Source organism: Polistes dominula, unplaced genomic scaffold, assembly GCF_049000335.1.
Source record: "Polistes dominula isolate Pdom_NZ unplaced genomic scaffold, Pdom_raw_medaka contig_73, whole genome shotgun sequence".
In the NCBI taxonomy this organism is placed as follows: domain Eukaryota; kingdom Metazoa; phylum Arthropoda; class Insecta; order Hymenoptera; family Vespidae; genus Polistes; species Polistes dominula.
Window position 1 is genome coordinate 2,952,638 of NW_028300951.1, and position 26,163 is coordinate 2,978,800.

General features: G+C 35.3%; 1 protein-coding gene and 1 long non-coding RNA gene across 2 annotated transcripts in view; both read left to right on the plus strand.

Moving 5' to 3' along the window:
• Positions 1-5,678: 5,678 nt before the first annotated feature.
• On the plus strand, positions 5,679-6,384 carry LOC107063863 (putative salivary secreted peptide). Its single transcript, XM_015315985.2, has one exon. The coding sequence runs from the start codon at positions 5,748-5,750 to the stop codon at positions 6,141-6,143; it is 396 nt and encodes a 131-aa protein (XP_015171471.2). The 5' UTR covers positions 5,679-5,747; the 3' UTR covers positions 6,144-6,384.
• A 9,200-nt stretch (positions 6,385-15,584) lies between these two features.
• Positions 15,585-26,163, plus strand: part of LOC149032635 (uncharacterized) — a 197,032-nt gene continuing 186,453 nt past the window's right edge. The window contains exons 1-2 of the long non-coding RNA XR_016176383.1: positions 15,585-17,863; positions 20,860-21,039. This is a non-coding gene — a long non-coding RNA (uncharacterized LOC149032635). The remainder of the gene's footprint in view (positions 17,864-20,859; positions 21,040-26,163) is intronic.

Consider the following 26,163-nt stretch of genomic DNA (forward strand, 5'->3'; position numbering starts at 1 on the left):
CAACTCTCTCCTTCTCTCTCAATTTTCTCATGATCTTTCATATCCTACTGCAGATTCGTAGTTATAATTTCAATTGCGAGGAAAACCAGAATCACAGCGAATCTACTACAATTGTAATTATTTCGTTCATCAAGTAAAGTCATTGAATAATTATTTAGTAGTTGGAAATGAAAAATTTAATATGATTGATTAATTGAAGAAAAAGTGAAAAATGATCCTTCTTTCTATTTCTTTTTTTATTCATTTCTTTCTCCTGTCTCGCATATTTCACAAGTTCTAGCTATCATTAACTTTATTTTTCTTTTAAGATAATGGTGGCTCGACTACGATGTCGGCAGATTATGAAACGAGTCGAGTGAACAGCACGAACAAGCAGGATTTCAAAAAAATGTGTATTCACTGAAAACGAAAAGACAGAAACGATTACCCGCATGTCGTCTCTATTCATATAAGCTTACATGTGTCTCTATCGGAAAAAAGAGGTTTGCGCTAGATTAACGTCGTTTTTTGAACAACCTTTATGCGATGTCACGAACATAGACTATTGTGAATTCTTCAAAAAGTTATTCTCATATATTCCACACTGACAAAATGAAGATGAATTTCTAACATAATACGAATCGTGAAATAAATTACCACATATCATTGACGATGGATTAAAATAACGTAATATTTTTCATATTCTCGATATATTCTTATATCTTTTCACGTGTAAAGATAAATGACACAAACCAGTAATTCCCGACTTAATTCGTTTCTCTACTTCGGAGATATATAATAAATTACGAACATAGATAATATTAAATTTTGCTTAAAGAGTAAGAAACAGAAGATCAACTGATACGCGTAGTTTCATTTAAAATACATTATAATGACCATCGAATCTTCTAGACGTCTCCATCTGAAAAATATTTTCTCCGTAATATAATTCAACAACAAATAACTTTTATTAAAAATATTTCCTATTAATAACATTCTAGAAATTATTTAAATAGTCGATTGCAGTTAACTTATCACATATTATTTATGTTTCTAATTGCCAGCTGTTTCTAAGATAAAAATTATTTTGTTCTTAGAAAGATAAGAGTCAAGTGATATTTCGTAATGAACTTAAATTATATCGCGATTGCTTTCGCATCGATAATTTCATGAAATATTTTTATCTTTAAGTAATTATAAGAAACTCTTCATTTCAATTATATTTTTCTATATAATCTTGAAAATCTTACTCTCTTGTTATTTTATATATACAATATATATATGTGTGCGTAAATTATGTGTGATTCTCTTCTGAGCATGATCGATCAGCCGTTCGTTCCGCCGGTTAAAGTGACAAATAGCGTTAGGTGTTACCTAAGCTAGTTACAGATCCTTCTGTAAATATAGACGGACAAACGTTTCCTAATTGTAGTGGGAATTGTTTACGCTACGCTTGCCACACCTTCCCACTTTCTCTTATTCCTTCTCTTCCTCTTCCTCTTTCACGATTATTCCATGTTTACCTACACTGTTTCTTGCCTGGCTCTGCCATCTCTTCCGGAAGAACGGAAGACAGTCGAGGCAAAATTCTTGGTATGGATTTGGGCTACAGGTCCTAATTAAGATTGAAGTAAAAATTGTTGGCAGAGTCTTGATAAATTAATGAACGAAAGAACAAGAAATAATAGTAGAAAAAAAATATTTTCCGTAAGCTTAGTAACCCTACCACTCCTTGTCCCCACTATTTATACTTTATTCTTTAATTATTTTGGTAGCAGTTCCTTTCTAGCTTTAAAAATAAATATACATGCATTAGAATAAAATTGTTGTTTAATCGACATAAAACGCACCACGCGCGTTTAACATATCTTCCACTTTAGTGAACTGGTTGCACTGTAATATTACTTTCATCACTCTATTCTGTATATCTTCATTTCTGTTTCACTCATACTTACTAAACGTGTTGCATTCAAAATGTGGAGCTATAATTGTTTCGTACATGCTACACCTTGTATAAATCGATACGTATTACCTTATATCCGGTTTAAGAAGCTCATTTTTTGTCTATTTTTTTCAACATATATTCATAATGGTCATTTAGTCGAAGTTTCTCATCCAACACGAAAAAAATGAAAAGTGATTAGATGAGTTGCGGTAAAACGTAATAACAATGTGGGAATATTCAAGCGGTTGAAAGCGTAAAAGTTTGGGTTCGTAATCGATTAATGGTCAATTGTTCGACTTTATCGTGAACGCTATTGACATATATGCGTTCTACCTCGATCATGGTTACAGCAACTGTGGCACTCAGCTATGTGGTGACGATCGAAATGCCATAAACCAAAACTATAGTGCTCTTCCTCATACTGATAACAGATTTCTATTCATAATGTATCCTCGACAAATAGCGAGCTTATGACTATCGTGATTCGAGCTAAGCGTATTACCAATTAGCTATATTAAAACAATGTATCATAGATAGACGCTTTTACAGAATCATAACGTTTATTCGTATGTACTTACGTTTATACATATGTATGTAGAAGATATTATGAATAAGTAAGTAAACTTGTAACTTTCATAAACTATAATATAAATTCGGATTTTTTATCCATTTAATAAAAATCATCATTACTAACTAGATTATCTTGCATAAATTGTACATTTAATTTAAATACATTTTTTGACACTTCTCTACAAGTAATCCATTAAATGATACGATATTCATTATACTTATCGAAGCCATCTTTAATCGTATACGATATTCATTCGCATTTACTCAGAATCTAATCTCGTCGACATCTTATTAAAAACTCTATCGAACGTTAATTTCTTTCTCTATCAACGTAGAAAGTATTTGATCGACGAATCGTTCAATGTGTTTAACTTTTTTCTCTATATTTTATATTTCTCAGAGATAACAGAGCGACGAATCACTTAAAAACTTAATATATTGACAATATTTCTCTATCAGGTCGGCTGGTAATATATGTTAATTCGTGAAAAGAAACTAAAGACTTTAAGTAATGGAGAAAACTAGTAACTGTCACTCTGAGTCTTCTAGGGACGGTCAGTAAGCTGCGGGGCTGCGATGGAAGTTTTCTGTTCGTCTAATTGTCCTAACGAGTAACCTCGCAGTTCGGTTGCCCTTTCCTCCTACCCTTTTATTGCTTTCAGCCTTTTGTACGTGTTCGTTATTTTATATGATAGAATTTAGACAATTAAGTTCACTTGAAAGACATGTAGTAAATAGATAATAACCAAACGTAATATGGACGACATATCGGAAATGGTACTGAAAGATTAATTAATCATTCGCGAGGAAATTATATCTTTGTATGTAGTAGATATGAAAAGGTATAAGGAGTGTATTAAACTGTAAGACAAAATTAGTCGCAATCCGCATTGTTCTTGGCATTTCGCCGACGGCTTGTCCGTCTAACGTGAGGAAAGAAGAACTAACCACATTTTCCATTCCGGTATATCGTACTTTTTCGAGTGAGCTCGTTAAGCTTGTTGAAATCAAGCTACTACTCTGTCCAGTGTTTCCAAAATATATCCGTGGATAATTAATTGCGATAACATTGAGATACGGCGATCATGCGAGCGCATCTCCTTATGGCCTCCGTGTTTGCGACAGGTGGCAAGAATCGAGTAGTTTGACCAGTCGAAAACTTCGTTTGTCGAATGAATAATGCAACCGTTCTTGGCTTATATGCACTGATCTTAGTTGAAAGAGATCAAGGAAAAGAGAAGAAGAATAAGAAGAACGGACAGAACGAGAAGAGAGAATTGGTAGTCTCGTTTGAAGTCGGCATTTCGTTAAATATACGTATGGAGACATACATACTTATTTCGAATAGGAAGAGATAGAAAATACAGACAAATATAGATACGCTCTATGGTCTCGTAGGCATAAACTTCTAGCATATACCAAAGTTTCAAATCGGACCCAAGCGAGCTCGCATTCATCGTCCATAGGACTGCTTCGTAGCATCAGCAGTCCCATTCACGACGGTGAAACGTGCTTTGCAGTAAATTAACGTTACGCCAGACGCGCGTCTGCTCATTGCCAAGTGATACACCCACACATTTGCGAGAATTGCGCACTACCTTGTTAATTGAAACCTTGTAAGACTAAGTTCTGCTTTCAAAATGATTTCACGACCAGAGGAGCTCATTTTATAAAAAGATAACTCGCAAGTGAAACTTTGGATTAATGAAGGCTTATTGTTTACCGCCTGAATAATAAATCGTCGGAATTTGTAATCAGATCGTTGGATGATCCAAAATTTAGTTTTCAATTGATTCTTTTTCTCGTTTACTTTTCATCCTCTCTCCGTTTAGATGTACTCCTTCTGTTATCGATAAATCTGTTCAAGTTTGATCAAATTTCATGCCTGTTAGAAGCGATATTGCGTTGACATGTATCCAGCAATTGACTTAATGATTCGAGGGAATCTAGTCTCGCTGCAAACCTAAGTGCATACAAGGACTACATATTGGTTGTGAATGGTTACACTGTTAGCAAGCGGCTGAGCAAACTACCGACAACGGTCTTGACAAAGAGAAAGCTAATCTCTCTCAAGTAGTAAACGATAAATTTTTGGAGAAATCTTTTCTTCTGAAAAATATGCAATTTTCTTTGATTCTTTTTGAAATAATTCAATTATTTATTTAAATTCACGATAATCATGAACAAATACCTATTTCGTAAAAAAGATTTATTAACGAGGAAATATTTCGTGTAACATTAAATCTAATTAAATTCAATAAACCATTATAAGCTTAAATATATTTAAGCTTGAAACGAAAAAATGATAACAATGTGTATATATATATATATCGATTAAACTATGTAGTACGGTTATAGAGGGTTAATGTTCCCTGTTGAGTGCTTCGCACGTGTATGCGCACCTACACATATAAATCGATGATGGCACGTATATAGCAACCGAGGACACCAGCAAGTATAGTAGGTATGTTTGTGATGAACAGTGTACACATAGCAAGGTCGTTGAATTAGATGGAGATGACTTGCTCATGAATTACGGAGGTCATCGTTTATTGTGAAATCGAGGTCAAACATCTAACTGATGATCCAAGTCCATCTTTGACAATTATTATGACTTGGTTGCATTCGGAAGAAAATATTAAGCGATTTTCAAGAAATTGATTTATTATTATGTTTTTTGCTATTCTACAAAAGTAAGGAAATAAAAATATCTAGGATAGATATCTCTCTCGTTTTGCACTTAACGAGCGTTGCAAATATTTGCTTAATCGTATCAATAAATCTATAATAATTTTCTTTTCTTTTTATTGTCATAAGTCAAATATTTAAAATAGAATTTTCAAGCAGTACTGCCTTCCAGTTAATAACATTAGTAACGTTAAAAATGGATATTTTTTTAATTCTTCGGCTAATCTAAATTATTGTGAATTGAGTACTTGTGAGAATTAATTGTTATGATGTATATTATCTTTCGTTGTACCTTGACTCAGGTATTACTCATGTCATACTGAAAATAAAATAATAGAAATGATTAAAAACAGTAGATTAACCGTGTAATGTATCATAAGAGCATGGAATTCTTCGAAAAAGAGTTTCCAGAAATATACTGTAAATCGATACAGATAACTCATGATAACAGAGATAAGAACTCTTGATGTGTATTTAAGCGGAGCGTTGACGTACTTTCAGCATAGTCGAGCTACTTCTTTCTTGAGTAAAGGTAGAATAGTGGAAAAATAAAGATAGAATCAAGATGTTTGCGCAAAAGCTGGTAATCTTTATGGCTGTGATGGTGGCCGCAGTGGTAGCATCAGAATACGTTCCAAGAGCTTATTTCGAACCATTTGCTGCCAACAAAGCTCACAACCTTACCATTGGATACAGAGTACCAGGAGACAGGCTCGTCCTAAGATCAGGCGTCTCTAAAAAATCTTCATGGTTGCAAATCGTAACTACTGAAGTAACCTTTAACGTAAGCAGATTCGATCGCATCACTATGGTTGCTGCATACGATCAAAAAAGCGATGGTACAGGAGCTTACGCTAGTCTACTGAAGGGTGGTCCAGGATATTCAAACGTCACAATGCGTTTCAAGAGTCAAAGAAATCATGGCATCAACTTCGTCGTCGAAGTTTACGCAAGATCTTAAGAAGGACAGGATGTTACTGATGGATCCGAAAATTTATGATATCATTGCAACAGTACTATCTTTCTACACACAATATTCAATCTATCTTCATATATAACAAGTATATAATTTTTTGTTAATTGTATTACATCATTATTGAAATTGTCTGTTTCGTATTATGCGATTGGAGAAAAAAATAATAAGAGCTAAGCTCTAATTATCTTACAATTTTAATTGGAAATAAATATCAATATACATTTGATACCTTGACAAAATTAATTGGAAATATCTCTTTTGTAAATTTATCAAATCTTGAAATTTAGCCTCTTGAGATGGAAAATGTACCGAGGATTTCTGAATCTCTCCTTCATTCCTTCTTTCCTTCCTTCCTTCGTTCGTTACTTTCAAGAAACAAGAGACATTCACGCTCTATGTAACATCGATAATAATGCGATTAACGCGAAAGGACAGAGATTTGGGAAAAATACAGAACGAGAAGAAATCGTTAGTGGAATAATTTCTTGTACGCGCTAATGAAGGAATCTGCTCTTTATTGAGCCTCTCGATAATTCTAATCTCTTTCTTTCATTCTTTAATTTTTTTTCGTGCCTATCGAGAAAACACAATGAACTTGTTTCATAATCATACTCTTTTCAGAAAAGACAAAAAAAAAATCGATTAAGTGAGAGTGAGGTAGAGATAGATAGAGAGAGAGAGAGAGAGAGAGAGAGAGAGAGAGAGTGAGAGTAAATTTCTTCGGGAAGGTTTACACAGTATAATATAAGTTTTCATGTAACTATGTATATTCAGAATGTTGAACACGAAGTAGGAAAAACCATCTTGGACATTGTTGCTATTCTGTGCACCTTTTCATAGTGTCCAGTTGTAGAGCAATATTGTGAATCGTGTGAAGATCATCACAATTGTATAAGAAAATATCTTCGAACTTGCAATATACGATTTTTTCTTATCTCAACCTAGTTATTTTATCTTTTTTTCTCTCTTTCTCTTCCTTCTCGCATTACACTCACGGTCCCTTATAAAAACATTTGTTCTGATTTTCCATATGAAAGGTAAACGAAAAATATTATTAGATGTAACAAATGGTATGAAGAAACTATAAATTTACATTGATTAATTTAAATTATGTTTTAATGAATTCTCACAAGAAATGAGACTAAAATTAGATCATAAAATTAATATCGAGAGTTAATATCGAACACGTGATCAATATATTTCTTATTTATTAGATTTCTAAAAAGCATTATATCGATTATCTTAGTATTATAAATAACATAGATAGTAATTTTTTGAAGTTTATAATCAATATATATCAGATATAGTTAATTGCAGTGATATCTTTCCACAAATTTTTCAATTTTTGTGATTTATCGTTAATTCATACCTGTATAAAAATGTAAAAGCTCATGTAATATTTATTTGTGTTATTATTGCAATCTAAATTGATTGACTATGTCTGTTCATTAGAGATAATAATCTTTTGGTGTTCATTGAAAATACATACATTCGCAGGTGGCGTACAGACAGCTAAGATTCCAGATTACAGAAATAACCGAGCATATTTTTCAAATTAAATACACAGAGCACTCTACTTACTATAAAAACACTTATTTAATTTTTATTATAGACTGTAGATACTATATACCAATATAGAAACATTAAGTTCTGCTATTTGTTTTTTTTTTTACATCAGAACATTCTAAACTAGACTTTTGAAGTTATTGTTAGAATTGATAATGACTTATCTAGAAGCTCGTAAGAAGTTGAGAGTTACTTTAAGTAACTAAGTTTATTTTATTTTTTTCTTTGGACAGGTGGAAGCCAAGTCACATATCGCGCATACATTGATCCGAATATGGCAAGTATATTTTTCTTTTCTTTCTTCGTAATCATAAATCGAGGTACTTGTAGCTATATGTGGACGATAACGCACATAAAGAATATTATTTCTACCTAAGGTAGTTATATACAGGTTTTCGAACTTTCTCAGTTATTTTCGCCTTCTATTCTTTGCGATCGTTACAAGTAGATGTAATAATACCTACGATAGTTTATTCTTAGTAAAGAAATTGAGGTCCAAGGTGCTATATGCGAATGATAAAGTTTACAGATTGACTTACCTTTGTGAATGGTAGCATGTGTTCTTGTAGCTGAAATAGTAGTCATTCATTATGCATCATGAGATTGTATAAGAATACAATTTCTTTTATTACCTTGCTATATTTCTCCGTTGATATTATTGTGACCTATGTCTACAACATTATCGACGTTTCTAAAGTTCTATTTTAAAAGACGAATGTGAATTCTTAAACTTTACGATATTCTTATACATATTTTGATGAAATAGGTTATTATAATTATTTTTATATACATTGGTACTATATTTTAAATTAGATCGTTCCAGAATGTATATCAATATTTTATAGAAAATGATTTATTTAATGAGAATTGCAAATATTTCTAATTTTTGTTTCTTTTTTATAGATACGAGAAACAAATTCATTCGATTTGATTAAATATATTTTTAAAAATACAAAAGAGAAACAAAGTACCTCTTAAAAGGATGACTCTGTATGAGAAATTGTATACTCTTTACGTTTGTTGGTAGTCATAGGAAAAGCCACAACTATAAAATATACTGCGGCCATAAAAAGAAAATTCAAGTCGCAGCAATTTGACCGAAAGTAGAAAGAAGATTTTCTGTGAAGAAAAAACGCGTAAAGAGCAACATTTACGATCATAAACTCGTAACAACATACATTCGTTTGGTTATCGTTTTTAAAGTCGCGATGCTGGAAAATGTATTATACATACAGCTATGAAAATGATGCTAGATAGATAGACTGACGTCTTGATGACAGGATCATGCAGTAATGTGAGATTATAAGGGAACAGACACAATAGTGTTAAATTTTATGAAAGAATTGCATCTCAATTTTCAACAGCGATAGATGTAAGAGGAGAGCACAATAATTTCTATTTATTATTGTAAATAAATAATTCTACTCCAACGACATTACAACCTTTTTTTCACTTTTCTTACCTTTTTGTGAAGTAGACAGTAATACTCAGCGTGTAATTTTTATGCAACATTTTGCATATTACTTGACACGAAGGACGTTAATACAAATGTTATTCAAGATATCCAATGGTTTTCCTATCTTTAATCCCTAGTTAAATGTTTTATTGACATAAGAGTAATATAAAGAGATAGAAGTATAGAAATAAGCGACATGTATGAATATGAAGTGTACATTATGCGTCAACGATGAAATCGCAAGTATTACGCAGCAAAGTCCTGAGTAAAATACTTTTAATGGATTGAATGTCTGACTTGCAAGTTCTGTTAGAATGTTAACATAGCACAACTCGCTTGGATTTTTGTCGAGTTCACTCCATATTGCCGGTCAAAATGTTTAATGTATCGTTCTCTTCTTGGATGAAATCGGGAACGTTTATTTTTACTTGCCGTTGAGAGAGTACTTCTTTTATTGATATATTTTGATAGAGAAGTACATCGGTATAGTAGTGTATGGCTCATTGGTACTTATAGTATTGACGATCATGATCTTGTGAGAGTTCAGATACCAGATCCTCAATCCTTTGATGCTAATCCTGCCTGTTGATTGGCCGCAAATGCAAGATCAGAGACTGGACATCGACAGGGTTTCCACGTGGATCAACTGTGGCGACCATGTGGTCAGCTCGTTAACTGATATGAACTGTACATCCACATAGGGTAATTGACGTTTGTGTACATGTGATGAGCGTTGGCTAATATCCTTTGACAGGATTACTCGAGAAGGAACCGAATAGACATGATTATCGTATTGGAAAGAAAAGATTCCGACGTATTTGATCGAGGTTGCTTTAGGATGCATCCGTCGATGAAAATTACAATGGAAAAAAGTTTGATAGATTTGGACGTTCTATTTCGTACAGCATGACCTTACATTTATGAAAAAAAGAGTTACATCGTTGATGAACCATGAGATTAATTATTTCTTCTACGATAATATGACATTAGCATATTAGTTGAATTGTAGTGTACGTTGCACTCTAGAAAATGGCGTGACATATCGGGCGAGACTTGAGAGAAGGCAAAGGACGTAAAGTGGTGGGCGTTTAGACAGGTAGATAAACTATGAACGATGGTAATAGCCGACGGAGGCATAAGGGTTTTACGTCAATGAATACTACCCTGACATTTCGGTGCCTTTGCGTCTATCGATTTCGTTCTACCTCGACATCTCGCATAATTCCTAGTAGAATAAGAAGTTTACCGAGTATTGACATATCGCGACACTCTTGTCTCCCCTTATTATCGAATATTTTATTTCACCTTAATTTTCGTGATTTTATCGAAACGATTCAACGATAGCAAGCGGGGTACTTTTGATAATAATCGAATTTACATATCAAAGCTTAAAAATAATCTACATTAAAGTAGAATCGTTATGAAGATATTTATACCAACGGTATATACTATTTTTGTAAAGTGAGTTCCCGTTCATACTCTGGAAGTTTACATCTGTCCGCAAAAAGGTTTAAAACGGATTGCAAATGACGTAGAAAACACGAGTATGTTTGCATAGGAGAAACACAGAGGGACAGTTCGGAGCCAACGCGTAGTTTCTCGTTCTGGTCAGTGGAAAAGGCTCGTATATGCCAGTTGGATAACTTATGTCACGGAGCGTGGGTATACGGAACGGTATCGATCCTAGCATTAAATATTTAATCGTAGAAAGAAAGTTCAATACACGTACGATGAGGACGGTTGTCTTTCCAAGATAGGCCTGTATTCTCGAAACGAATACTGCTATAGGGACGAAGTAGCGCGTGACTAAGCTTTGTTCCTTCGACGCTTACTAAGCAAGAAAAACTTTTATTACTTATTGTTAGAATCGTTTCTACGACTTTTGTTGACGTTCCAAAGAGATTAATAAAGTACTTTTCTCCTTAAGAAAAAAACAAACGAATTTCGTGTTAACCTTAAAAAGATTCTATTGTAGACTTATAGATTTGTTCAGATAGATATTTACAAATCCCATTTTTGCCGAATAAAATAGAATTCAGAGATATAGTTATCTCGATTACTCTTCGCTAACGAGCTCACAGCTCGATTCCGGATCGAGTCGTTGAACCTAGCAAGGTAGTTGCGTTCGATCGTAAAAATTGATCTTGATGTGTCGCACTGTGATTGATTACTGTATCTCGTGTTGTAGCTATGCTCGTGTATCACTTTTTGTTGTTTAGGGTTACATACTATGCGTTGGTACTCTCTTTTTCCTTTCTCTCTTCACACGTTCAACTTGAGATTACTTATAATATAAAACGCAGAAATGTACAGGCACAAAAATTGAACCGCTGGACTGACTAGATCAGGACTCGAACCCAAAATTTTTCGTTTTTCAGATGACTGCTTTATCCATTGAACTATCCAGGGCCCACGGGTCAACTTTCTCACGAATACATATTAATGTATTTGGGATGGAGGCGCTCGATCCTACATAACTTATACACAAGCGTATTGATAAAATTGATAATATTGGAAATTCATGGATTTGGTCTGAAAAGAAAAAAGTTTTGTGATTTTCAGATGCATGTTATGCAATTTTGAATGCACACATCCATATATTGCAAATCTCAAAATGAGCACAGTTTATTCAAGGAAAAGTTTAATAAATTATATAAAAGATAAACTTTATATTTTGGTTATGATTATCTTACAATTAGATATTCTGAGAAATGAAGAAAGTTAATATTTAAGAACGAATTTGATGGAATATTTAACACAAATAATTTCAGAATAATTGCTACTTCCGTTGGTTTCATTTTTCAATACGGAAATTTTCTCTTAAATCAGTTGTTTGTTTTTATAACTAGTTATTCTTGTTCTAGTAAATAATTACGAGGGCACATCTTCCTATGATTTGTCTTAAATATACTATCACAATCATTTCGCGATACTGCATTCATTGTGATCTAAACGAACCATCGTTACAATTTCATCTCACGATATTACTCCGGAAGCGAACCACGTATAAAACACATGTTCATTGCTGTGAATTTCACTTCGATTTTATTGATATCGACTTTGACATCAAATTGGTTATAACGAATCGCACGAAATTACCTACATATGGATATCTATTACATAGATAGTTATATCTGTGCATTTATATGTTTTTATCGTAACAAATGTAATTCTTTGATTTAATGTCGAACCATGTATTGGTGAAATAGAGAGGCGACGAACGCGAATTAACGTTTCGAAATTAAATGGTTTTATTCTCCAGTAGAGTTATTTACGTGGTTGCTCATCATTTCTGTTTGATATGGATGGAATTACATTAACAAGAGAATAATAACAAACAATATAATAAATGTTGTTAACAACATTATCATGAAAAAAAGTATAGTATGAACATAGATTCCTTTAACATGGAGTCCTCTGGTAATTGGGGTAAGGATGAATGGGATATAATACTTATGCGTCGAATTCGTCTTGCTGACTACAAAGTGTCTTTGTGTGGTGATAACAATAAGATGATCCCGCTTCCAACCAAAGATATGTCCTTGTGGATATCTGGTAGGAGAATAGAGCGAATGCCTTTGGAAGCTCACCTAGCATGGCTCGCTACAATGGCGTGAAGTGTGAGATGCACGGAAGATTAGCGTTTCAGAAAATTTTGGAAAAATAGACATGACGTTTAAATATACATTAAGAATCTAAGATTGTTTCCAATCGTACAAGTATACTTTTGATAAACAACAATAAAATTTATTTATCAGACATCTTATTTAGTTCTACGTTCGTTAATAATTTTAAAAATATAGGTGAGTCAATGAATTCATTATGAATGAAAGATTTCATGAGATTTTATACTTAATAAGAGAAAGAGAAAGAAGATGAGGGCGATAAATAGGATGCTGATAGGATCTTTTCAGAGTCGGCGAAACCAACGAGTTTTCTGCGGTTCCTCCGTGATCTTCCTTCTTTCGTGTTACACTTTTAAAAGTGTTTTTAGATAAGGAGACTTTAATATCCCAAGAGCTTACAATTTGCCGTTGGCTTTCTCGTGTAGGCGCCATGCAATCCTCGGACTCTGATTCTACCAAATGTACTATTTATTCGTTAATTCGATGGAAAACAATTTTGGTAGAATAGAAAATAATGTTGAAACCTAATCGTTATTTAAGATTTTTAACAAAAAAATGAATTGTAGTTACCGGGGTATGTCACTTTTACCAATGTGTTATAAAATCTTGTTGAATATCTTACCAGCGAGGATAGTACCGTATGCGGACGAGATAATGAGGAATTACCAGTGCGGTTTTAAGAGAAATAGATCGACTATAGATCAGATCTTTACTATTCGGCAAATCTTAGAGAAAAAATGGGATCTATGATAGGAGACATAAAGAAATCGGTCTTTGAATACTGAAATGAATACTGGACGAGCGATGTGTCTCTTTAAAATGTAGATGCTAGAGAGATATCGCGCAACCTGGAATTGTAGTACGCCGGCTGAAATTAAAACAGTAATGATTTTCCGGGCGTTAATTACGCGACACATGCACGAGTCTTGCACACCCCCTAATGAGAGGGGTTGTGTCGCGCCGTCTAGCTCGCGAAAAATACTCTTTCTCCTACCCCAACGCTCGTTGCGAAGTGAAGAATATTTCATACGTTCTCTTCTCGCTCGTTCTCTTTCTCTCTCTCTGCATCTGCGTTTTTTTGTGTATACCACCCGTGAAGAGTACTTAACATACAAATTTATCTCGCATACGTCTTAGAGACAAAAGGGATGAGGGTGTCGCTAGGAGACATTCCGGAAGCTTTAAAAAAGAAAACGTTGCTTGCTCTTTCGATCGTCCGAACTCAGAGAAAACGCAGAGAGAACATGTCGAGATTATGCTTGGCGACAACAGATACGAATCGTGAAATTTGAAAAGGCTTTGTCGTGATCCGGTATGTTGGGTGCGGGTATAACCTACATTTACGGTGAGAGAGGTGCAAAGCTCTTTCGAGAGTATGCGAAAGTACGAAAAATGCGTGGATACAGCACACATTCACGCACATTCAAGCCTACATGCGGTTCTTGCACTCCCGTATTTAGAAATAAATATGATACTATAAAAGTAAGGAATATGGATAAATGGATCTTTTGATATTACTGTATCATTTCATAATATTTCTGAATAAGGGAAAGGTTAACAGATAAATATCTTATTGCAATTTGTTTTCGAATATATAAAAAGTCAGAATTAAAAGCTGATATTTCTATTTGGTTATCCGTTATGAATATGTACGTGAATACCGCTATGAATGTTCTCCAATTTATGCACAACAGAATTGGGATCGTTAAATAAACTATCAGTGTTTAAAATAACAAAATATATTTACATACCTACTGCATAAAAACCAGTTAAAAGTTAGCTACATTTTGATGTCTATCATCAATTGTTTAACAACTTTCTCCTCTGAATTGACTCGTTTCGATAAACGTAGGTTTATTATATGTATTAACATCAAACAAGTGGTAATACAGTGATCGTCTGCTGCATAAAAGCGATCTTTCTCCTTTGATGTTTTTCAAAAGCCAAAAGTAAAAAAATTCAAATATATACGATTCGTATCATGTTTTCATTAGTTGGTAATTACATTTTTACGATTGATACAACGAAAGCAAGAATTTATTTTATCGAATACAAAAAGGAAAGCTGTCATTGAATGTTGTATGCACTGTAATAGGTGAGAAAAAGATCGAGAAAGTTAATAAAAAGAGAGATGTATCTATACAAAAATGGAAAGATATTAAAACAGACCAATTGGTGGAAAAAGAGGAAATAAGAGAGAAATAGATAGTGTCTTAGTTTCGTCTAAACGTATTTCGCGTCGGGCAGGAATCCTATCACAACCCTATATTCGAAGGTGGTAGTGCGAGGGTTGAAGAAGAGACAGAAACAGGGAAGAAGAGAGGGAGAAAGAGAGAGAAGGAGAGAAAAGAAGGAGAGGTATTCGTTCGTTCGTTCGCTTCCTCCTCACCGTACGGAAGTCTGCGCTCGCAGGGGGTGCTTTTACCGGCTCGCGGATAGTACCGGTAAGTATATACTGGTGTGTGAGCGCTTGCGCGCGCTGCTATCTTTCTCTTTCTCTTTCTAGCACATAAACATGCGCCCGCGCGGTACGTGGTGGTGCGACTACCCCAGACGAAGTACGAGAGAGAGAACGAGGGAGAGAGGGGAATTGAGAGAGAAAGATGGAGAGAGATGGGAAGAGAGGGAGAGAGAGAGAAAGAGAAAGAGAGACAAAGCGGTATTGGTATGCGTGCGAGAAAGAGAAAGAAAGAAAGAGAGATAGAGAGAGAGAGAGAGATGAAAGGAGACGAGAGTCGCGTGGGGAGCGATCGCGGCTCGTCATTCGAAGCCCGCCAACGGACGAGCGAGCAACCACGGAACGGGACCCCGCGATAGAGAAAAGCCACGCGATTCTTCTTTGACACGACGAGAAAGGATAAGAGGAAGAAAAAAGAGTTGCATAGCGTAAACACGCGCGATACACGTGTATACTTTTTTTCTAACGAGTTAGTACTTTCGATAGGAACACGTTCGAAAGTGAGTTTCAGAGTGAGAGGGAACAGAGAGAGAAATAGTGCCATTTCTCCATTCGTCATTCTTTCAACAACAGATCTTTGTTCCTTTAATATTTTCCTTCTTCTCTTTATTCGACGACATTCTCTGAAAACCTTGTTTTGACATCTTACTTGAGTTTCCAGTTACTCACTGATACGGATATTTTGTTTGTTCGACCGCTACATCGTCGACAAAAGTGTTGAAATAGTGACACAGAAGAGAGAAGGGAGAGATTTATTGATAGAAAAATACGACAGAGGTGTTGTCCATAAGACAAAAAGAAACATTTGAGGTTTTATTTATTTGTTACTCTGGTGACAGTATACAGCGTTCTTTCTCTCTTTCTCTGTATCGAGCTTTTTAAGAGTAGTAAACAAATATAACAAGGTCTTTCAAAACGAAGGATAGAGAGAAAGTTAACGCAGCTGCTGCTAGTGTTGCTACAAGAAATCTTCACTACTTGCTTTCTCCCCGAGTCCTTATCGACTGGTAAGAATCACAAAAGAGTTTAAACACCGACTGCTACTACCGTTACTACTGATACTATTACTACTACAACTACTACTACTGCTACTACTACTACTGTTACTATTACTATTACTACTACTTCTACTACTACTATTTCTATTACTACACTATTACTCTACTGCAACTACTACTACTACTATTACTATTATTACTATTATTACTATTATTACTACCATACTACTACTACTACTGCTAGTACTTTACTATTACTACTTCTACTACTACTACTACTACCACTACAACTACTACTACTTATTTTTTTCGAAACGTATTGTCGACGAATCGGGCATAGTATTTCACGTGCATTTATCAGCGCCACCAACGAGGAAAATCGAGCAGTGCTTACGGGTCGTTCGAACGTGTCGTGTCGTGTGTTTTGAAAGAGCTTTCGAAAACGTGTTTACCGGCAATAGGAGAAGATTTGTGTTCGTTCGTTCGTTACGAAAACTCGCCACGCGACGCGAACGCGAGTGCATCGTGTGTCAATTGATTCTTTTCTTCGGGAAGATAAGAAACAAGAAGGAAAAACAAAACGATCTTAGAGGATACCTCGTGCATTCGCTATCAACTCAAATTCCAACACCTGTGCAGTGATTATTACGAATAAGCATCCGGTAATTCATACGTGATATTTTTTCCCCGACATTTCGTTACAAGTTTGAAGACAGTCGAATACGGTAATCACGCGACACCTGAGTTTTTATCTGTTGGTTTGGAATTGTCCTAAGGATATTTTCACTTGATCACGTGTAATAAAAGTTTTGTGTGTCGTCGTTAAAACGAGAGAAAGTTTTGGCATTTGGTATATTCGTGATAACGACGAGTGACGTTTCGAATAATTGCAGTGGAAAAGTGGAAGAAAGAAAGAAATGAGCCAATAATAAATCATTGTGCTGTTGTTCGAACAATAATATATTATCATTGTTTATACAAATACATCGAGCCTCCTGTTGAACAGTTAAACGTGATCCTTGTGAGTGTGCCAACAATTTAGGAAAAGATCTTGGATAAAATACATCGTATCTTCTTTTTACTCTCCCTACCTCATCTTAATATTTTTGAAATCAAGTTGGTATTTATTTACGCGTGGTGCACGCCGGTTTACGGAAAGAAGCAACTGTAGCAATTGATTTGTAATCCGTTCAATCTACGTCCTTATTGACGCGTGTGCTTTTTTGTGTGCGTGTTGATAGTTTTGTCGTTCGATACATAGTTATAATTTCACGCTCGCTTGTTGTTTGTGTTAACGATCGATAGCTAGTTCGTAATTATCGTCGAGCTGCGCTAGCCGGAACATCTGGTGCACCTCTTCGTCTATCATCGTGTCTTCGAAAACACCAGCAACCCAACGTAACGCAAAGAGAACGAACGAGCGAGCGAACTAACGGGCGTACATTCATTATATTCGAATTTGCAAACTCGAGATTAACGCTACCTCCAACCGTGTTTCTAACGCGCTACGCGAGTGCAGTGCTTCAGGATTAGACGTGAATCGGTTCTAGAAGTCATCGGGACGAATACCTTGACATTGTCTCATCGGTCACTTGTCAAAGGTAAGAAACTTTTTTCTATTATCTCATTTTTACAAGACATTTAATTTTTTTCATTAACACATTCCATACCAAATTGATTCTGTCTCGAGATAACATTTAAATCTCATATACTGTATATGATTTACACTTTATCTGTGCATTCGGTCAAATTAATACACATTGATGTATTATACAAAAGTATACATCGAATAAAAATAGAAAATGAAGCTGAACAGATAAGATGACTTTCTTCAAATCGTATAAATTCACATATAAATCGTAAAAACAATTTCGAATTGCTCAGTTTGGAGTGTGATATGTGTGTAAACCATGCGGCATGGAACGTGTTAACAAAAATTACTTATGTTTATATAGGATCTAACGAAAACAAGTACTCCGTATAAAATTAGGAATGTTTTCGGACCTACGTTGATTTACATAAATTATTTTTCCTCTTTACGCATGAGAAATTGGCTTCTAAAGTTAATCAAGTATTTTCATTGCATCCTATATATTAGAAAAATTTCTAGACTTGCATCCTGTATTTGTTATAATTTTGTTATTTAGATACAGTTCAGTTACATACATAATCTTTTAACAATTATATATTACATATTATATATATGTATATAGATTTGTTTTCCATGTATTTCTCACGTACGATTTAGACAATTATCTCAAGCAATTATTTCTCTCTCTCCTTCTCTCTCTGAGAGAAGATTAACTCCTAAGGAAGGAGTTCCCGATGATGTCGTTAAATTAATCGTCTGCATTCGACGTTACCGCCCTTACGAATTTGTATGTTGGTATCTATCTATTACATGATAGTAAAATGCATTGGTGTAAAGTGATTAGCAAGTAAAAACTATCGGTCTTATGCGTTATCGGGTAAGTTGTACAAACTCGATGGAAGGACACCTTGATAACCGATGGAGAAGTTTACGTTTTATCAAACGAGTTAAGGTACGACCATCTTAGGAAGTTAATTCCGTGAAACGACAGAGAGAAGTCCGTGAAAAACGAACAAGATGAGACATGAAAGAGAAAATGACGACGTGGTAGAAAAAGAAGAAGGATATTGGAAAGATCTCAGCAGAGTATACCCTTAATGATCTTTTTCTTTCCCGGATATATACAGTTTTATGTTTTACGTTTGTCTCCTCCACGTCCTTTTCTCGAACGATTCTCTTTCATAAATGTACTTTTCACAACAAAGAAAGCGATAAACTTTCCTGATCGTTCTCTTCTTGATAGAAACAAGCTTAGTATCATGCTGGATAATATTATAAAGTAGAAATATTCGATTAAAGAAAAATACGAGCAAATATTTTTACATTATTTCCATATTATTTATCTTGTTACTAGTTATTCTAATAAACCCTTTAAGTAAGTGACCATTAAAGAAATTTGCTGAAATGTTATGTTTTAAAAAATCCAAAATAAAAACAGATTTTGTAAATGTGTCGGTAAACTATGTGTCATTAACATAGAATGTCGTTATTATAATTACAATAATTATTATAATAACTGCAAATTATTTTGACTGAATGTTAAATGGTCCATATGTATGTTTATTATTTATAGTGAACATATATCTATTTAATATTAATATATTAGATTTATGAATATAAATGAATATTGTAATTCTATAAACTTGTTTAACAATGAGTTCACTCTGCACAGGACTCTTTTAATTTAATAGTATTTAAATCTGTTTAAGAATATTTTTATTTATTCATTTAATTTTTATAAAGAGTTTATTATTGTCTCATATATTTTAAAATCAAAATAACGATAATTATTAGAAAGTGTAAAATTCATTATTCTTTCGTGTTTTTATCCCTCAAAATAAAGCGATAAGACGATTAAAAAGGAAATTAAATTGAATAAAATTAATGTGATAACAAAAAGAGAAAGAGAGATAGAAAGTAACGAACATAGCCGTCTTAACGCAAAATTTCGTGACTAGACACACAAACGTGACTGCAATAATCGCGTTTTAGCGACCTTTAGGTTGCGTTGCTCTCTTTCAATCGATACTTTTATTGGCTTACTCCTTCTCAGGATCGACGCTTAACACGGCCTATTACTATCGATACGCTTTTCGATATAGTCGACTGAATCGAACTTCTTCCTATTTATCCTTCGCATTTCTCAATTATTGTCTCGGTGAATTCATTAGAATTCCCTGTTCGTATCCGCTACCTGGGAGCGGCTGACTTCGAAGCTATACGAAGTTTGTTTCTTTTCTTTTGCTGTTGTTTTCCTTCTTCTTGTTCTTCTTCTCATCGTCCTCCTTCTCTTCTCTTCTTGTCGTTTTAGTTTTATTGTCCAGTAGCGATTTACAGATTTGCCATCCTTCCCGTTCGTTCTTTCACGATCATTTCTCTCTCCTACCTGTCTCTCTTTCTCTTTCTTGCTTACTCACTCCCCGAAGTTCTTTTTCGTAATCCATTCGTTCAGGGAGATCTTACTCGTCTTTATTTTCGTAGTCCTCTTAGATAGAAGAACTCTTAACCTTCGTTAGTATCCGTTGCCACTTTTCCACAATATACCCGTACTCTATCTTCTACTCTCCCCCTTTACTAGTCTCTCTCTTAGCGAGCTTTCTAGTTCAGCTTTCACTAGTCGAAGTCCGGGACCCGTTAATCCATTTTTAGATTATCGAGGTACCTTTAAACGCGAGTGCTTTCGAAGCAGTAAAGTTAAAAGCGTGAAGATTAAGTTTAGTACGGGTAGGTTAGCGGAAACTAAGTTTTCGCTCCTTCGAGCGTATTAGAGATCGTTTTACGACTCGCGATCTCGCGTGAGTAGACGCGAGGCAACCGCCCTGTTTGCCTTTGGTCTAACTGCTTGCATGAAAACATCCTACTTTCCTCAAACTAGCAACGTGATGGATGCGTCGACTTGTCTCACGAGTTTCTTTGACTTTGTTAGAACCAAAATGATGGGGAAGAAGTATACCCTGAACTTAACTTTCTTTTATTTCATCTAATTTTGGCGTTTAACTTTTACAGGTGACTGACAGGACGCAGACTTTTTTCCTGGAAGCGGTACGCAAACGGTCTCAAGATTCAGCTCGACACGATGCCTTGGTTCATCCTATTTCTCCTGCTGTTGGCTGTGATGGAGGCCTTCCCTCGGGAGGCCACCTGTTCTCACCTGCCGGACATCTATTGGAACTCCACCAATCCAATGTAAGTCACGATTCTTTTCTTTCTTTTTCTTTTTACTTCTACTATATATCCAACATTTCGACCTGTCAAATCAAGAAAGCTAGCTTTGTTCTTAACTCGCGATATCACGAGATACAATATGCGAAATGAATCGTTGTTGCTTAAAGAAAACGATAGAGAGAGATAGAAGGAAGGAAGAAAGGAAGGAAGGAGGGAGAAAAGATGATAAGGAAAGAGTAAGAAAAGGAGGGTATTAAGAAGTTCGTTAAATAGAAAGCGAAAGAAAAAACGCATTACAGTGTCTTGCAGTGACGCACAATTAATCAAAGCTCCCTTACAGATTTTGAACGCAATCGTAATGCGAGACTTTATATACCTATATATATACTATTTGATTGATTATATAGTCTGTAACAATATAATATATATATTTATCTATAGATATAAAAATATTCAAGAAAAAATAGTTTTTCATTAAAACTACAATAGGAATAATACTTTTCGTTGGAATCGTTTAGCGGTTATATCAGGACTGTTTTCTTGTAGCTTATATCGAAACGCCGTGCTTATCTCAACGCGTTTATCGTAACATAGGTAACTACAAACACATGCACAAGTACTTGTGCATATCATATATAAGACGCTAGGGAACCGTTTTCGAACAAGATTGGACTTAGATTTTAGAAGCAAGAATGGGCGTTGCGAAATGGTAGGAGCAAGTTCGAATGGCAAGGATGATTGCTTTGTTGGTGACTTTTCGTTGCATAGAATATAATAGGTAAGAGAGAGAGAGAAGAAATGAGAAAAAGAAAGAAAATGAAAGAAGGAGGGGAGAGAAAGATTTACCGAAAGCGTTCTTCCGCATTGCATCGTGCAACGAAGAATGCAAGCTTCGTTTAATCTCATCCGAGATATTACTGTGAATGTCCTTGTTCCGGGGAAGTAGACGACCGCGTTTTCAGGCTGAGACATTCCACAAATGGTAACGTTCTCCGCAAGCTTCTTCCTTCGATCTCACCCCACTTTTCTATCTCTTTCCCCTTCCCTTTTCACCCACTGTACAAAGATTGGACTTTCGTTGGCGGAAGTACAGTGAAACCATTCTCTTCTACGGCAAACATCTATCGCGGAACATTTCCGGCGTCGTTTCTTTCGAATCTTTGGGGTTCTTTTTTGGCGATAAATCGACGTGTCTTCATTCTGATCGCAGATTCTCTCACGTATCTTTTACAGACTTTTTCTTTTCTGTCTTACCATTTCTATAGTTCTGTCTTATTCTAGCTCTTTTTATTTATCGTTTATTTTTGTTTTATTTCATATCATACCCTCACAGTTGTTTATATATGTAGTAACACTATCAAGAATCATCGAACTAGGTTCACAATTCTGGGGTGTTAGGACGCGTTTCAAGGAGTCTCGAAAAGGTTTTTACTTTTTCCATCCGATCGACTTCCGTTTCTTTCTTCGAGAGATAGAGAAAAGGTACGGAGATGCGGTGGAATTGAAAAGCTGAACGGAAAAAAGTCCAAGATGCGTTCAAGCCTTCGGTTCGCGCGCTTCCAAGTGAAGAAAGAGTAAGAATAAAGAAAAAGGAACAAAAGAAAAAGGAGGAATAAGGAGAAGGAGAATTAAGGAAAACGAAGAAGGTAAAATGTACGTGACTTGCTTCGGGCAATTCTCTAACCTTGGTGCATTATACATAGAATTATTATATATTTTAATTTTTTACAATTCTTATACTATCGATTATATCATTCGATAATTTTTTCTCATAGCTAATTAATTCTGCTAATTTGAAATTTTTAATAGTGATAAAGGAATGAAAAATTGAAGAAAAAAGTTAAGTTAACAATCATCTTTCTCAAGCTTAGAATAGAAAAGCAATCGATTTTAGTTTTCTAGCTCATTTTTTTCTCCAAGTGTGTCTTCTCCTTGATAGAATCGAGAATATATCTACCAAGCGTAGTCGAAGCGCCAGTTTGCGGTGCCGCACCGGAATCGATTTGCTCAGCCACGGTTTGTGCCAAGGGTCAAGTGCATCGTCAGAACCCGATTCGTTGTTACGATATGCGCTTAGCGCGCGCAAATACACGCACACGTTTGCATGTAAGTTTGTATTATAACACGTATACGTTGAGATAGGTGAACACGTATCCAAATTTGCGTTTACTTCGTAAAGATAAAGAAAGAGAGTTTTACGAAAGTTAAAGTCGAATCAACGTTGCAAAGATCGATCTGTCCTCGAATTTTGTCGGATGGTTGACTAATGCCATTGAAAGAGGATGGTCTACAGATCGGTAAAGAAAGAGGAAGAGAGTAGTGTGTAGGGTGAGTTCGGTTAACGGGCAAAAACCAATTCGTTGTCGACGCGGGATTGAATGTCGAGCATTGTCGTTCACGTTTTATCGTTCAAATCGATGGGCACTCTCGTGGTTCGACTCGCGATCGTTTTCATCCTGATTCCTCTTATCTTTACGAATGACTCGACACGCTGGAAATCGTCCGTAGGAGAAAAAGAAGCTTTTTTTTCCCTTTATAACGCTATGTTGAAAAGAGAAAGTAATTTTTTGTCCGAAAACGTTTTATCTTTCTTTAATTTAAAACTTATCGACTCATTTATTGAAAATAGATATTCAAAATATTTCTTGTTAATCTATTTGTCCATTATACCTATTCGCTAATATTTTCATCGAATGATCGGTAGATTTGATGAGAATACATATAACTATTTAAGTGTATAAAACAGTAGTACACAAAAAGAATTGATATATACAAAAAGAAATTCGTGGATACTAAGTCCATCCGAAACTCAGTGAGGTAGCATCGTGCATTCTTTTTCCGCTTGACAAATTCAAATCCTACAGTAATCGAGAGCTTTACGGGAAAAATAGAACACGAAAATGTATAAGAAAGAAGAAAGAAGGAAGAAGAAAGAAGGAAGAGAAACAAAATGAAATAAAATAAAAGTAAGGAAAAGTAAAACTCGTAAGCATGAGACAGTACTCTCTTGTAATTTAACTAAGGATTTTTCATAAAGATCTCACGATCTCTATGACGTCGGATACTTTGCCATCTTCCTTCGTGTTGCGATCACAAAGTTAAAAAAGCGAAAGGAAGAAGAAAAAATTACAATGTTGATAAGAGAAAGAGGAAAATAGGATGGTAGGACGAAGAGCTAGCTATTTTCGACGAAACATTTTCATTCGAGGAAATTGACTCTTGACTTTCTTTTACCTCTTTCTTTTTTCCTAATCCCGTAGGATATCTGTGCTATGGAAGGCAATGAACTATAAAGGTAGTTGCGAGGAGTAAACGAGCAAGAAACCGTACGGACGTATATAGAATCGTGTGCGCGTGCGCAAGTGCCGAAGTCGTGCGAACATCGAGGTATATAACCTTAGCTCGAAGTTGCATTGAGTGCAGTTTTATACATCGTAAAAGCCTGGAAGAAGATCAACTTGGTTCTCTATCTTGAAGCACGAACCCAATGCGAAGAGCGGCCTTGCGTATCTCTCGTTTTTCTTCCTGACCGAGTCGATCGGTATCCATCGATGTTGCGCTGGATTCACGTGCCGACCGTATAACGGTCATTGATGTCTAGAAAATAAAAGTAGAAAAGAGAAGATCGGAGTGGTTCGTAATGTATATCAATGCATTTCTCTTGTCTTTTTCTTTCGTAGGACGAGTTCGAAAGGGACGATAGTAAAAAGGCGTCGGATTCGATTCGAGAAACGAATCCTTGATGTTTCGCAAGGCATTAAACCTCGATAAGAAATTTAATCTCGTCGTGATCGACGAGTGTTTTCTATCTCTTTTTCTTTTTGATTCCCATTCTCTTCCTCTCTCCATATCTCTTTTTTTCTTTATGAGCTCTTCTTCGAACCAAACCATATATATCGTTCTTTCTTTTCAATTCGCATCGAAGGTCGATACATACGGCAAGTCCACGGCCACGTTCACTTTCTATACTTTCGGTAATGCTCGAATTGGCAATGACAGACAGTGGTTAACAAACGAGAAATACCGGCATACCGCAAATAAAAGCACCGGACCAAGCGAATAAAACGAGATTGGTACATTCATATGATGGCCCGCTGGCTGCATGAAAAAGCAAAGAAAGAAAAAGAGAGTGAAAGAGAGAAATAGAGAAAAAAAGAAAGAATATTGGATATTTGCTTAATCGCCCTCGACGGTCCATCTCACTTTTCCGTTTCTCCCTTTCCGTCGCGTACACGGTCCTAGAGTCGTCGAGACTGGCTTTCAACGCAATTGATAATTTATTTAAGTGCCGTTGCGTTAAAGCATAACTACCGCAGGAATCGTCGAAATCAAAACGCCTGGCTTCGGCCGCTTGAATACCGAGGTATACTCCTGTCATTCGGTTTTTAATTTGCCGCCAGTGAAATCGATTGATCTCGCTTCCCTTTTGCATACTTCTCTTCGAAACTTCGTTTTGTACTCGTTGCTTCCTCTCTTTCTTTCTCTCTCTCTCTCTCTCTCTCTCTCCCTCACTTTCTCTCTATATATGCTTATACGTTCGTTCGAGCAAGCTTGTATACGAGAAAGCAAACCGCGTTACGCGATCGTAAATGTCAAACCTTTGTTATGCAACATACACTATGTGTGCGTATAGGTGTACATATGTGTATGTCTATATTTCGAATATTCGGTTTTGCGGGCGCTGCGGGATTAGAAACGGTCCATCGAATTGTAAGAATAAAATCAAGGTCCAGTATTGCTCCAGTATTATTCTACTATTGGTATTTTCATCGATCGACGATTTTCATGGTGGATAGTTTCTCGCGTATTTCGTGCATCGTTGTGGATTTAATTTCTGATCTACGTATTTTACGTACATCGTTTTACGATCTGAACTTTAAACGGAAAAAATCGCTTATACGAAAGTTTCCACTAACTTGCACTTGCCGCCAATTTCATCGAATGGAATATTCCAGAGTGAAAAAGTTCTCTAGAATTTTTCTTTTTTTTTTTATCAAATTCTCTTACCAATTAGAGTGAGCTTTAATGTAAGACAGACCAAAGAATTTCGATAACTTTTATCTGAAGTTTTCTTTTAGTGATTTTTTTTTTCGTTTAGTTCTCGTTAGACGGTTCAATTCGAGAGAATCATAATTAGGGAGTAAT